This window comes from Petromyzon marinus, assembly GCF_048934315.1.
Source record: "Petromyzon marinus isolate PM22_M1 ecotype Great Lakes invasive population chromosome 75 unlocalized genomic scaffold, UKy_Petmar_22M1.pri1.0 chr75_unloc.3, whole genome shotgun sequence".
In the NCBI taxonomy this organism is placed as follows: domain Eukaryota; kingdom Metazoa; phylum Chordata; class Hyperoartia; order Petromyzontiformes; family Petromyzontidae; genus Petromyzon; species Petromyzon marinus.
The window spans coordinates 332,501-347,339 of NW_027422615.1; the positions used below are offsets into that span (position 1 = coordinate 332,501).

The 14,839-nt window shown below is 54.5% G+C and overlaps 1 protein-coding gene across 1 annotated transcript in view; it reads left to right on the forward strand.

Moving 5' to 3' along the window:
* LOC116958294 (uncharacterized) overlaps nucleotides 1-14,839 on the forward strand; it is a 92,460-nt gene that overhangs the window by 53,907 nt on the left and 23,714 nt on the right. Inside the window, exon 3 of the mRNA XM_076058476.1 lies at nucleotides 6,792-7,658. Coding sequence (XP_075914591.1) covers nucleotides 6,792-7,658 — 867 coding nt within the window. The remainder of the gene's footprint in view (nucleotides 1-6,791; nucleotides 7,659-14,839) is intronic.

The following is a 14,839-nucleotide window of genomic DNA, read 5'->3' on the forward strand; positions in this document are numbered from 1 at the left end:
TGATTTAAAGCTTTCGTGACTGGCAGTAATTCATATTCTTAGTTCTTTCGGTAAAGTCACGTTGAAGGGAAACAACAAAATACTAAAATATATATAAAACAATAAAAATTCTCAACAACACACCTGAAGACGAGCGTTTGTGTTATGGTCAAAACGTCGCGAGAATTTTTTATTGTTTTATATATATTTTATTATTTTGTTGTTTCCCTTCAAACGTGGTGACTTTACCGAAAGAACCAAGAATATGAACTTGGTTATGCTTGTGTCGTACTGATGCCAATACTATATTCTATCATGAGAAAAATGTGAAAGAAATATCTTTAAGCATTTTTGTTTTCATATTTATACATACACACGTTATGTGTTTTCGGCTCGGCTCTAATTGTCCACGGTCGACCGGCGTTGGCTGTGAATTGGCCACGGGGGGTCCCCTTACGTTCTGGTGAGCTTCGGGCCCACTTGCTTGGAGTCGTGGACCCTCGGAGTTCTGCCATTACGAGTTACGTTTCATAAAAGCGTGTTTTAAAAAAAAAGTTTATATATATTAAAAAAATATATGTTGCTTGTTAAATGGAGGCCACGGGCTGTGCCACACGGAGCTGTTAGCGGTAAACAAGGCCACCGTGTTTACCGGGTTAATGCTTAGCGCTACGTTTACCCTACCGGGTAATTCTTCCGAGCTACCTTTACCCTACCCTTTACCTTACCCCCCTTGGCATGTCGACACCTTGACCTTTGTCCTTTTACCCGGGTAAAAATGGTAAATTACCTTACCTTGCCCCGAGGCCTGTCGGGTGGAAAAACCACAGCAGTGAACAATTGCTGGAGTGGGCAAGAGGATGCCGCTTTGTAGCAGGTGGCTTTGACCACGTGGGAATTCGTAGCAGCCGAGCGCGTGATGCCGATTCTGAACGTGGAGGGAAAAACCGGAGGGACCCGGAGACAAATCCGCGGGACCACGGGGAGAGAGAGAGAGAGACACGCAAACTCCCAACTATACAGCAGCGTGCGTCAGGGTTCGGATCGAACCCCCGACCTCCTGTGTATACCAGGCGAGGTAGTTAACATCTCGTCAGGGTTGGGATCGAACCCCTGATCTCCTGTGTACCAGGCGAGGTAGTTAACATTTCATCAGGGTTGGGATCGAACCCCTGATCTCCTGTGTACCAGGCGAGGTAGTTAACATCTCGTCAGGGTTGGGATCGAACCCACGACCTCCTGTATACCAGGCGAGGTAGTTAACATCTCGTCAGGGTTGGGATCGAACCCCTGATCTCCTGTGTACCAGGCGAGGTAGTTAACATCTCATCAGGGTTGGGATCGAACCCCTTATCTCCTGTGTACCAGGCGAGGTAGTTAACATCTCATCAGGGTTGGGATCGAACCCCCGACCTCCTGCGTACCAGGCGAGATAGTTAACATCTCATCAGGGTCCGGATCGAACCCACGACCTCCTGCGTACCAGGCGAGGTAGTTAACATCTCATCAGGGTTGGGATCGAATCCACGACCTCCTGTGTACCAGGCGAGGTAGTTAACATCTCATCAGGGTTGGGATCGAACCCACGACCTCCTGCGTACCAGGCGAGGTAGTTAACATCTCGTCAGGGTCGGGATCGAACCCACCACCTCCTATGTACCAGGCGAGGTAGTTAACATCTCGTCAGGGTTGGGATCGAACCCACGACCTCCTGTGTACCAGGCGAGGTAGTTAACATCTCGTCAGGGTTGGGATCGAACCCACGACCTCTTGTGTATACCAGGCGAGGTAGTTAACATTTCATCAGGGTTGGGATCGAACCCACGACCTCCTGTATACCAGGCGAGGTAGTTAACATCTCATCAGGGTTGGGATCGAACCCCTGATCTCCTGTGTACCAGGCGAGGTAGTTAACATCTCATCAGGGTTGGGATCGATCAGGGTTGGAATCGAACCCACGACCTCCTGCATACCAGGCGAGGTAGTTAACATCTCATCAGGGTCCGGATAGAACCCACGACTTCCTGCGGACCAGGCGAGGTAGTTAACATCTCATCAGGGTCCGGATAGAACCCACGACTTCCTGCGTACCATGCGAGGTAGTTAACATCTCATCAGGGTCCGTATAGAACCCACGACCTCTTGCGTACCAGGCGAGGTAGTTAACATCTCATCAGGGTCCGGATAGAACCCACGACTTCCTGCTTACCAGGCGAGGTAGTTAACATCTCATCAGGGTTGGGATCGAACCCACGACCTCCTCCATACCATCGAGGTAGTTAACATCTCGTCAGGGTTGGGATCGAACCCCCGACCTCCTGCGTACCAGGCGAGGTAGTTAACATCTCATCAGGGTCCGGATAGAACCCACGACTTCCTGCGTACCAGGCGAGGTAGTTAACATCTCATCAGGGTTGGGATCGAACCCACGACCTCTTGTGTATACCAGGCGAGGTAGTTAACATTTCATCAGGGTCGGGATCGAACCCCCGACCTCCTGCGTACCAGGCGAGGTAGTTAACATCTCATCAGGGTCCGGATAGAACCCACGACTTCCTGCGTACCATGCGAGGTAGTTAACATCTCATCAGGGTCCGGATAGAACCCACGACTTCCTGCGTACCAGGCGAGGTAGTTAACATCTCATCAGGGTCTGGATAGAACCCACGACTTCCTGCGTACCAGGCGAGGTAGTTAACATCTCATCAGGGTTGGGATCGAACCCACGACCTCCTGCGTACCAGGCGAGGTAGTTAACATCTCATCAGGGCCCGGATCGAACCCACGACATCCTGAGAGGAGAGAGAGAGAGAGAGACGCGCAAACTCCAAGCGTATCGTCAGCGGGCGGCTTATCGTCGCAAACGTGGACATTCATCGCAGCCGAATAATAATAATAATCCGGGGGCGCAAATTAGACGAACGTGGACAGCGAGCGGCGCTTCCGGACGCCGCCGCCTCCTCCTCCTCCTCCTCCGCGGCCGTCTGGAACGCTCCTCCCGTCCGATGTCAGGAGGGAAAGCCATGGTGGGGGGCGGGGTGCGGGGGGGGGGGTAGCGTGGATTCGCTTGAGCGCAACCACCACCGTGCGTAGCCAGCCGGGCCGATTGGAACTGCCGGGGATTTTATTGCAATTGGTAAAATCTCCTTTCCCCCCTTTCCCCCCCTCGCCAAACTGCAAGTCCACCGGCACGTACACCACCCCTCTTTGCTCGCACACGGTTTAAAGGTCCGATGTCTGAGCGTGGTTGTGTTTCGCTAAATTCTCCTGTCTGATGAGCACTAGGTGCCTCGGTGAATGCGTATGCTCTGATTTTTAACGTAGCTATTTCTGTGACCAGTTACTAGCTAATCACTCGGCTATTTCAATGCTGAATTCGATGCTAATTCCTTTGTCAAGGGGCACCTCTGCGGATGTGTATACTTTAACTTAGCTATTTCAATGCTAAATTCGATGCTAATTCCTTTGTCAAGGGGCACCTCTGCGGATGTGTATACTTTAACTTAGCTATTTCAATGAGCCATTTCAGTGCTAAATTCTATGCTAATTCCTTTGTCAAGGGGTACCTCTGCGGATGTGTATACTTAGCTATTTCAGTGAGCCATTTCAGTGCTAAATTCTATGCTAATTCCTTTGTCAAGGGGCACCTCTGCGGATGTGTATACTTAAACTTAGCTATTTCAATGAGCCATTTCAGTGCTAAATTATATGCTAATTCCTTTGTCAAGGGGCACCTCTGCGGATGTGTATACTTTAACTTAGCTATTTCAATGAGCCATTTCAGTGCTAAATTCTATGCTAATTCCTTTGTCAAGGGGTACCTCTGCGGATGTGTACACTTTAACTTAGCTATTTCAATGAGCCATTTCAATGCTAAATTCTATGCTAATTCCTTTGTCAAGGGGTACCTCTGCGGATGTGTATACTTTAACTTAGCTATTTCAATGAGCCATTTCAGTGCTAAATTCTATGCTAATTCCTTTGTCAAGGGGCACCTCTGCGGATGTGTATACTTTAACTTAGCTATTTCAATGAGCCATTTCAGTGCTAAATTCTATGCTAATTCCTTTGTCAAGGGGCACCTCTGCGGATGTGTATACTTTAATTTGGCTATTTCAATGAGCCATTTCAATGCTAAATTCTATGCTAATTCCTTTGTCAAGGGGTACCTCTGCGGATGTGTATACTTTAACTTAGCTATTTCAATGAGCCATTTCAATGCTAAATTCTATGCTAATTCCTTTGTCAAGGGGTACCTCTGCGGATGTGTATACTTTAACTTAGCTATTTCAGTGAGCCATTTCAGTGCTAAATTCTATGCTAATTCCTTTGTCAAGGGGCACCTCTGCGGATGTGTATACTTTAACTTAGCTATTTCAATGAGCCATTTCAATGCTAAATTCTATGCTAATTCCTTTGTCAAGGGGCGCCTCTGCGGATGTGTATACTTTAACTTAGCTATTTCAATGAGCCATTTCAGTGCTAAATTCTATGCTAATTCCTTTGTCAAGGGGCGCCTCTGCGGATGTGTATACTTTAACTTAGCTATTTCAATGAGCCATTTCAATGCTAAATTATTTGCTAATTCCTTTGTCAAAGCCCGTGGTCTTCTTCTTCTTCTCACACAGCTTAAAGGTCGCGATCTGAGCGTGGCTTCTCCCACTCCAGCGCCGTCCTACCAGACGGGTCGCGTCCTCTTCACCTGATGAAGGCCGCTTGTGTTGTGGCCGAAACGTCGCGATTTTTTGTTGTTTTATTTTCACCTACGTGACGACGTTCCGCTGGACGTTCGTACGCGGCCGGCGAGCAAATTGGGGGTTGGGGTGGGACGGGCGGGCGGGGAGGGAGGGAGGGAGGAGGGTGGGTTGTCGTTCACACCGGCGGCGGTGTTGATTGACGGAGATATGGGTCGTAATTACTGGTGTCGCGTGTTTGTGTTGGTGTGTGTGTGTTGGTGTGTTGGTGTGTGTGCCAGTGTGCGTTAGTGTGTGTGTGTGTTGGTGTGTGCCAGTGTGCGTTAGTGTGTGTGTGTTGGTGTGTGTGTGTGTGCCAGTGTGCGTTAGTGTGTGTGTGTTGGTGCGTGTGTTGGTGTGTGTGTGTGTGCCAGTGTGCGTTAGTGTGTGTGTGTGTGTGTGTTGGTGTGTGTGTGTGCCAGTGTGCGTTAGTGTGTGTGGCCTCACGGTGCACATAGCCTGGCACAAGCGTCGTGATGACGTCACCGCCACTTAGTGGCGAATGGCGGTTGTTGTTGTTGTTGTTAGTGTGTGTGCGCGTGCGTTGGTGCGTGTGTGTGCTGGTGTTGGTGTGTGTGTGTGTGTGCGTTAGTGTGTGTGTGTGCTAGTGTTGGTGTGTGTGTGCGTGCGTAAGTGTGTCTCTGTGCGTGTGTGTGTGGTGGTGTGTTAGCGCGTGTGCGCTAGTGTTGGTGTGTGTGTGTGCGTGCGTTGGTGTGTGTGTGCTAGTGTGCGTTAGTGTATGTCTGTGTGTGTGTGTGTGTGTTAGCGGGGAGGGGGGTAGTGTAGCGGTTAGCGCTACGCTGCGCTACGAACCTGGCGACCCGGGTTCGATTCCCGCTCATGGCCAACACACGCAGTGACGATTCTGCTTCTGTGTGTAGAACCACACAGAAGCAGCAGATTCACACACAGGGACAGCTGCCACTGGGGGTGCCCCTTAGGCTACAGGACCACACAGAAGCAGCAGACTCACACACAGGGACAGCTGCCACTGGGGGTGCCCCCTAGGCTACAGGACCACACAGCAGCAACAGACTCACACACAGGGACAGCTGCCACTGGGGGTGCCCCCTAGGCTACAGGACCACACAGAAGCACACACAGGGACAGCTGTCACTGGGGGTGTCCCCTAGGCTACAGCACCACACAGCAGCAGCAGCAGACTCGCACACAGGGACAGTTGCCACTGGGGGTGCCCCCTAGGCTATAGGACCACACAGCAGCAGACACACAGGGACAGCTGTCACTGGGGGTGCCCCCTAGGCTACAGCACCACACAGAAGCAGCAGCAGTCTCACACACAGGGACAGCTGCCACTGGGGGTGCCCCCTAGGCTACAGGACCACACAGCAGCAACAGACTCACACACAGGGACAGCTGCCACTGGGAGTGCCACTAGGCTATAGGACCACACAGCAGCAGACACACAGGGACAGCTGCCACTGGGGGTGCCCCCTAGGCTATAGGACCAAACAGCAGCTGACTCACACACAGGGACAGCTGTCACTGGGGGTGTCCCCTAGGCTACAGCACCACACACCAGCAGCAGACTCACACACAGGGACAGCTGCCACTGGGGGTGCCCCCTAGGCTACAGGACCACACAGAAGCAGCAGTCTAACACACAGGGACAGCTGTCACTGGGGGTGCCCCCTAGGCTACAGCACCACACAGCAGCAGCAGACTCACACACAGGGACAGCTGCCACTGGGGGTGCCCCCTAGGCTACAGCACCACACAGCAGCAGCAGCAGTCTCACACACAGGGACAGCTGCCACTGGGGGTGCCCCCTAGGCTACAGGACCACACAGCAGCAGACACACAGGGACAGCTGCCACTGGGGGTGCCCCCTAGGCTACAGGACCACACAGCAGCAGCAGCAGTCTCACACACACAGGGACAGCCACTCCGTGACCTTTCGTAACCCCCACCCCCTCTGCCACCGTGACCTACCGTGACCCCCCCCCCCCCGTGACCCCCGCCCGCGACCTCCACGCGACCTCCACGCGACCTCCACGCGACCTCCACGCGGCCGCCACCCCCCGGACTGACCGCGTGACCCGGCGTCTCTCCGCCCAGGCACCCGGACCGCGGCGGCGCCTACGACCCGTACCACGGCGCCAACAGCGGCGCCAGCAGCAGCAGCAGTAGCCGGGGCGGCGGCGGCGGCGGCTACGAGCTGGATTACTACCGGGAGAGCTCGCGCCCGGGACCCTACTACGGTGCCGGCTCCCGGACCGGCGGGGGGCAGCGCTACGATGGGGGGGGGCCCTCCGGCGGGGGTGCGCCGCCGCTGCCCCCGGCCATGGGGGGCGGCGGGGGGCCCGCGCTGCCGCCGCCGCCGCCGCTGGCGCCGCCGCGCTACCGGGACGGTTACCGGGACGACGGCGGAGGCGGCGGAGGCGGCGGAGGCGGCGGCGGAGGCGGCGGAGGCGGTGGAGGCGGCGGAGGCGGTGGAGGCGGCGCGGCCGCGTCCTCTTCGTCGTCTTCCGGCGGCGGCGGCGGCTCGAAGGAGAAGCTGGCGTCGGCGCTGGCGCGGAGCCGGCGCCGGAGGGAGCGCGGCTACCATCACGGGCGCAGCCGCTCGCCGGCGCAGCAGCAGCACCAGCAGCAGCACCAGCAGCAGCACCAGCAGCACCAGCAGCAGCAGCAGAGGCATCACCGGCATCACCACAGCAGACACCGGCACCAGCACCACAATCACCACCACCACCACCCGCGTCAGCAGCAACAGCAGCAGCAACAGCAGCAACAGCAGCAACAGCAGCAACAACAGCAGCAGCAGCAGCAGAGGCACCGTCACCACCACCAGCAGCAGCGCCAGCAGCAGCAGCAGCAGCAGCAGCAGCGGGCGGCAAGGCTGTCGCGCTCACGCCACTCCACCACCCGCTCGTGCTCCTCCACCAGCGACAGCAACTCCAGCTCCACGTCCAGCTCGTCAGACAGGTGACGTGCCGGGCGGGGGAGGGGGCGCTAGCGGGCGGGGCTTGCGGAGGAGGGGTGGTGTCCAGAGACCCTGGCAGACCGAGTCACGGCGTCTAGAGTCTCAGCGTCTAGAGTCTAGAGACTCAGCGTCTAGAGACTCAGCGTCTAGAGTCTCAGCGTCTAGAGTCTAGAGACTCAGCGTCTAGAGACTCAGCGTCTAGAGTCTCAGCGTCTCAGCGTCTAGAGACTCAGCGTCTAGAGACTCAGCGTCTAGAGACTCAGCGTCTAGAGACTCAGCGTCTAGAGTCTCAGCGTCTAGAGACTCAGCGTCTAGAGACTCAGCGTCTAGAGTCTCAGCGTCTAGAGACTCAGCGTCTAGAGTCTCAGCGTCTAGAGTCTAGAGACTCAGCGTCTAGAGTCTCTAGAGTCTAGAGACTCAGCGTCTAGAGACTCGGCGTCTAGAGACTCAGCGTCTAGAGACTCAGCGTCTCAGCGTCTAGAGACTCAGCGTCTAGAGACTCAGCGTCTGGAGACTCAGCGTCTAGAGACTCAGCGGCTAGAGACTCAGCGTCTAGAGACTCGGCGTCTAGAGACTCAGCGTCTAGAGACTCGGCGTCTAGAGACCCGGCGTCTAGAGACCCGGCGTCTAGAGACTCAGCGTCTAGAGACTCAGCATCAGCGTCTAGAGTCTCAGCGTCTAGAGTCTCTAGAGTCTAGAGACTCAGCGTCTAGAGACTCAGCGTCTAGAGACTCAGCGTCAGCGTCTAGAGACCCGGCGTCTAGAGACTCAGCGTCTAGAGACTCAGCGTCTAGAGACTCAGCGTCTAGAGACTCAGTGTCTAGAGTCTCAGCGTCTAGAGACTCAGCGTCTAGAGACCCGGCGTCTAGAGACTCAGCGTCTAGAGTCTCAGCGTCTAGAGACTCAGCGTCTAGAGTCTCAGCGTCTAGAGACTCAGCGTCTAGAGACTCAGCGTCTAGAGACTCAGCGTCTAGAGACTCAGCGTATAGAGACTCAGCGTCTAGAGACTCAGCGTCTGGAGACTCAGCGTCTAGAGACTCAGCGTCTAGAGTCTCAGTGTCTAGAGACTCAGCGTCTAGAGACTCAGCGTCTAGAGACTCAGCGTATAGAGACTCAGCGTCTAGAGTCTCAGTGTCTAGAGACTCAGCGTCTAGAGACTCAGCGTCTAGAGACTCAGCGTCTAGAGACTCAGCGTCTAGAGTCTCAGCGTCTAGAGACTCAGCGTCTAGAGACTCAGCGTCTAGAGACTCAGCGTCTAGAGACTCAGCGTCTAGAGACTCAGCGTCTAGAGACTCAGCGTCTAGAGTCTCAGCGTCTAGAGACTCAGCGTCAGCGTCTAGAGTCTCAGCGTCTAGAGTCTCAGCAGCTAGAGACTCAGTGTCTAGAGTCTCGGCGTCTAGAGACTCGGCGTCTAGAGACTCAGCGTCTAGAGACTCGGCGTCTAGAGACTCAGCGTCTAGAGAATCAGCGTCTAGAGACTCAGCGTCTAGAGACTCAGCGTCTGGAGACTCAGCGTCTAGAGACTCAGCGTCAGCGTCTAGAGACTCAGCGTCTAGAGACTCAGCGTCTAGAGACTCAGCGTCTAGAGACTCAGCGTCAGCGTCTAGAGACTCAGCGTCTAGAGACTCAGCGTCTAGAGACTCAGCGTCTAGAGACTCAGCGTCTAGAGTCTCAGCGTCTAGAGACTCGGCGTCTAGAGACTCAGAGTCAGCGTCTAGAGACCCGGCGTCTAGAGACTCAGTGTCTAGAGACTCAGCGTCTAGAGACTCAGCGTCTAGAGACTCAGTGTCTAGAGACTCAGCGTCTAGAGACTCAGCGTCTAGAGACTCAGCGTCTAGAGACTCAGCGTCTAGAGTCTCAGCGTCTAGAGACTCAGCGTCTAGAGACCCGGCGTCTAGAGACTCAGCGTCTAGAGTCTCAGCGTCTAGAGACTCAGCGTCTAGAGTCTCAGCGTCTAGAGACTCAGCGTCTAGAGACTCAGCGTCTAGAGTCTCAGCGTCTAGAGACTCAGCGTCTAGAGACTCAGCGTCTAGAGTCTCAGCGTCTAGAGACTCAGCGTCTAGAGTCTCAGCGTCTAGAGTCTAGAGACTCAGCGTCTAGAGTCTCTAGAGTCTAGAGACTCAGCGTCTAGAGACTCGGCGTCTAGAGACTCAGCGTCTAGAGACTCAGCGTCTCAGCGTCTAGAGACTCAGCGTCTAGAGACTCAGCGTCTGGAGACTCAGCGTCTAGAGACTCAGCGGCTAGAGACTCAGCGTCTAGAGACTCGGCGTCTAGAGACTCAGCGTCTAGAGACTCGGCGTCTAGAGACCCGGCGTCTAGAGACCCGGCGTCTAGAGACTCAGCGTCTAGAGACTCAGCATCAGCGTCTAGAGTCTCAGCGTCTAGAGTCTCTAGAGTCTAGAGACTCAGCGTCTAGAGACTCAGCGTCAGCGTCTAGAGACCCGGCGTCTAGAGACTCAGCGTCTAGAGACTCAGCGTCTAGAGACTCAGCGTCTAGAGACTCAGTGTCTAGAGTCTCAGCGTCTAGAGACTCAGCGTCTAGAGACCCGGCGTCTAGAGACTCAGCGTCTAGAGTCTCAGCGTCTAGAGACTCAGCGTCTAGAGTCTCAGCGTCTAGAGACTCAGCGTCTAGAGACTCAGCGTCTAGAGACTCAGCGTCTAGAGACTCAGCGTATAGAGACTCAGCGTCTAGAGACTCAGTGTCTAGAGACTCAGCGTCTAGAGACTCAGCGTCTAGAGACTCAGCGTCTAGAGACTCAGCGTCTAGAGTCTCAGCGTCTAGAGACTCAGCGTCTAGAGACTCAGCGTCTAGAGACTCAGCGTCTAGAGACTCAGCGTCTAGAGACTCAGCGTCTAGAGACTCAGCGTCTAGAGTCTCAGCGTCTAGAGACTCAGCGTCAGCGTCTAGAGTCTCAGCGTCTAGAGTCTCAGCAGCTAGAGACTCAGTGTCTAGAGTCTCGGCGTCTAGAGACTCGGCGTCTAGAGACTCAGCGTCTAGAGACTCGGCGTCTAGAGACTCAGCGTCTAGAGAATCAGCGTCTAGAGACTCAGCGTCTAGAGACTCAGCGTCTGGAGACTCAGCGTCTAGAGACTCAGCGTCAGCGTCTAGAGACTCAGCGTCTAGAGACTCAGCGTCTAGAGACTCAGCGTCTAGAGACTCAGCGTCAGCGTCTAGAGACTCAGCGTCTAGAGACTCAGCGTCTAGAGACTCAGCGTCTAGAGACTCAGCGTCTAGAGTCTCAGCGTCTAGAGACTCGGCGTCTAGAGACTCAGAGTCAGCGTCTAGAGACCCGGCGTCTAGAGACTCAGTGTCTAGAGACTCAGCGTCTAGAGACTCAGCGTCTAGAGTCTCAGTGTCAGCGTCTAGAGACTCAGCGTCTCAGTGTCTAGAGACTCAGCGTCTAGAGACTCAGCGTCTAGAGACTCAGCGTCTAGAGTCTCAGCGTCAGCGTCTAGAGACTCAGCGTCTAGAGTCTCAGCGTCTAGAGACTCAGCGTCTAGAGTCTCAGCGTCTAGAGTCTCAGCGTCTAGAGACTCAGCGTCTGGAGACTCAGCGTCTAGAGTCTCAGCGTCTAGAGTCTCAGCGTCTAGAGACTCAGCGTCTAGAGACTCAGCGTCTAGAGACTCAGCGTCTAGAGTCTCAGCGTCTAGAGTCTCAGCGTCTAGAGACTCAGCGTCTAGAGACTCAGCGTCTAGAGACTCAGCGTCTCAGCGTCTAGAGACTCAGCGTCTAGAGACTCAGCGTCTAGAGTCTCAGCGTCTAGAGACTCAGCGTCTAGAGTCTCAGCGTCTAGAGACTCAGCGTCTAGAGACTCAGCGTCTAGAGACTCAGCGTCTCAGCGTCTAGAGACTCAGCGTCTAGAGACTCAGCGTCTAGAGACTCAGCGTCTAGAGTCTCAGCGTCTAGAGTCTCAGCGTCTAGAGACTCAGCGTCTAGAGTCTCAGCGTCTAGAGACTCAGCGTCTAGAGACTCAGCGTCTAGAGACTCAGCGTCTCAGCGTCTAGAGACTCAGCGTCTAGAGACTCAGCGTCTAGAGACTCAGCGTCTAGAGACTCAGCGTCTGGAGACTGAGCGTCTAGAGTCTCAGCGTCTAGAGTCTCAGCGTCTAGAGACTCAGCGTCTAGAGACTCAGCGTCTGGAGACTCAGCGTCTAGAGTCTCAGCGTCTAGAGTCTCAGCGTCTAGAGACTCAGCGTCTAGAGACTCAGCGTCTAGAGACTCAGCGTCTAGAGTCTCAGCGTCTAGAGACTCAGCGTCTAGAGACTCGGCGTCTAGAGACTCAGCGTCTAGAGACTCAGCGTCTAGAGTCTCAGCGTCTAGAGACTCAGCGTCTAGAGTCTCAGCGTCTAGAGACTCAGCGTCTAGAGACTCAGCGTCTAGAGTCTCAGCGTCTAGAGACTCAGCGTCTAGAGACTCAGCGTCTAGAGACTCAGCGTCTAGAGTCTCAGCGTCTAGAGACTCAGCGTCTAGAGACTCAGCGTCTAGAGTCTCAGCGTCTAGAGTCTCAGCGTCTAGAGACTCAGCGTCTAGAGTCTCAGCGTCTAGAGACTCAGCGTCTGGAGACTCAGCGTCTAGAGACTCAGCGTCAGCGTCTAGAGACTCAGCGTCTAGAGACTCAGCGTCTAGAGACTCAGCGTCAGCGTCTAGAGACTCAGCGTCTAGAGACTCAGCGTCTAGAGACTCAGCGTCTAGAGACTCAGCGTCTAGAGTCTCAGCGTCTAGAGACTCGGCGTCTAGAGACTCAGAGTCAGCGTCTAGAGACCCGGCGTCTTGAGACTCAGTGTCTAGAGACTCAGCGTCTAGAGACTCAGCGTCTAGAGTCTCAGTGTCAGCGTCTAGAGACTCAGCGTCTCAGTGTCTAGAGACTCAGCGTCTAGAGACTCAGCGTCTAGAGACTCAGCGTCTAGAGTCTCAGCGTCAGCGTCTAGAGACTCAGCGTCTAGAGTCTCAGCGTCTAGAGACTCAGCGTCTGGAGACTCAGCGTCTAGAGTCTCAGCGTCTAGAGTCTCAGCGTCTAGAGACTCAGCGTCTAGAGACTCAGCGTCTAGAGACTCAGCGTCTAGAGTCTCAGCGTCTAGAGACTCAGCGTCTAGAGACTCAGCGTCTAGAGACTCAGCGTCTCAGCGTCTAGAGACTCAGCGTCTAGAGACTCAGCGTCTAGAGTCTCAGCGTCTAGAGACTCAGCGTCTAGAGTCTCAGCGTCTAGAGACTCAGCGTCTAGAGACTCAGCGTCTAGAGACTCAGCGTCTCAGCGTCTAGAGACTCAGCGTCTAGAGACTCAGCGTCTAGAGACTCAGCGTCTAGAGTCTCAGCGTCTAGAGACTCAGCATCTAGAGTCTCAGCGTCTAGAGACTCAGCGTCTAGAGACTCAGCGTCTAGAGACTCAGCGTCTCAGCGTCTAGAGACTCAGCGTCTAGAGACTCAGCGTCTAGAGACTCAGCGTCTAGAGACTCAGCGTCTGGAGACTCAGCGTCTAGAGTCTCAGCGTCTAGAGTCTCAGCGTCTAGAGACTCAGCGTCTAGAGACTCAGCGTCTGGAGACTCAGCGTCTAGAGTCTCAGCGTCTAGAGACTCAGCGTCTAGAGACTCAGCGTCTAGAGACTCAGCGTCTAGAGTCTCAGCGTCTAGAGACTCAGCGTCTAGAGTCTCAGCGTCTAGAGACTCAGCGTCTAGAGACTCAGCGTCTAGAGACTCAGCGTCTAGAGTCTCAGCGTCTAGAGACTCAGCGTCTAGAGTCTCAGCGTCTAGAGACTCAGCGTCTAGAGACTCAGCGTCTAGAGACTCAGCGTCTAGAGACTCAGCGTCTAGAGTCTCAGCGTCTAGAGACTCAGCGTCTAGAGACTCAGCGTCTAGAGACTCAGCGTCTAGAGTCTCAGCGTCTAGAGTCTCAGCGTCTAGAGACTCAGCGTCTAGAGTCTCAGCGTCTAGAGACTCAGCGTCTAGAGACTCAGCGTCTAGAGTCTCAGCGTCTAGAGACTCAGCGTCTAGAGACTCAGCGTCTAGAGTCTCAGTGTCTAGAGACTCAGCGTATAGAGACTCAGCGTCTAGAGACTCAGTGTCTAGAGACTCAGCGTCTAGAGACTCAGCGTCTAGAGACTCAGCGTCTAGAGAATCAGCGTCTAGAGACTCAGCGTCTAGAGACTCAGCGTCTAGAGAATCAGCGTCTAGAGACTCAGCGTCTGGAGACTCAGCGTCTGGAGTCTCAGCGTCTAGAGTCTCAGCGTCTAGAGACTCGGCGTCTGGAGACTCAGCGTCAGCGTCTAGAGACTCAGCGTCAGCGTCTAGAGACTCAGCGTCAGCGTCTAGAGACTCAGCGTCTAGAGACTCAGCGTCTAGAGACTCAGTCTCAGCGTCTAGAGACTCAGTGTCAGCGTCTAGAGACTCAGTGTCTAGAGACTCAGCGTCTAGAGTCTCAGCGTCTAGAGACTCAGCGTCTGGAGACTCAGCGTCTGGAGACTCAGCGTCTGGAGACTCAGCGTCTAGAGAATCAGCGTCTAGAGACTCAGCGTCTTGAGACTCAGCGTCTGGAGTCTCAGCGTCTAGAGTCTCAGCGTCTAGAGACTCGGCGTCTAGAGACTCAGCGTCAGCGTCTAGAGACTCAGCGTCAGCGTCTAGAGACTCAGCGTCAGCGTCTAGAGACTCAGCGTCTAGAGACTCAGCGTCTAGAGACTCAGTCTCAGCGTCTAGAGACTCAGTGTCAGCGTCTAGAGACTCAGCGTCTAGAGACTCAGTGTCTAGAGTCTCAGCGTCTAGAGACTCAGCGTCTAGAGACTCAGTGTCTAGAGACTCAGTCTCAGCGTCTAGAGACTCAGTGTCAGCGTCTAGAGACTCAGCGTCTAGAGACTCAGCGTCTAGAGACTCGGCGTCTAGAGACTCAGCGTCAGCGTCTAGAGACTCAGCGTCTAGAGACTCGGCGTCTACAGACTCAGCGTCAGCGTCTAGAGACTCAGCGTCAGCGTCTAGAGACTCAGCGTCAGCGTCTAGAGACTCAGCGTCTAGAGACTCAGCGTCTAGAGTCTCAGTCTCAGCGTCTAGAGACTCAGCGTCTAGAGACTCAGAGTCTAGAGACTCAGCGTCTAGAGTCTCAGCGTCTAGAGACTCAGCGTCTAGAGACTCAGCGTCTAGAGACTCAGCGTCTAGAGACTCAGCCTCTCAGCGTCTAGAGACTCAGCGTCTAGAGACTC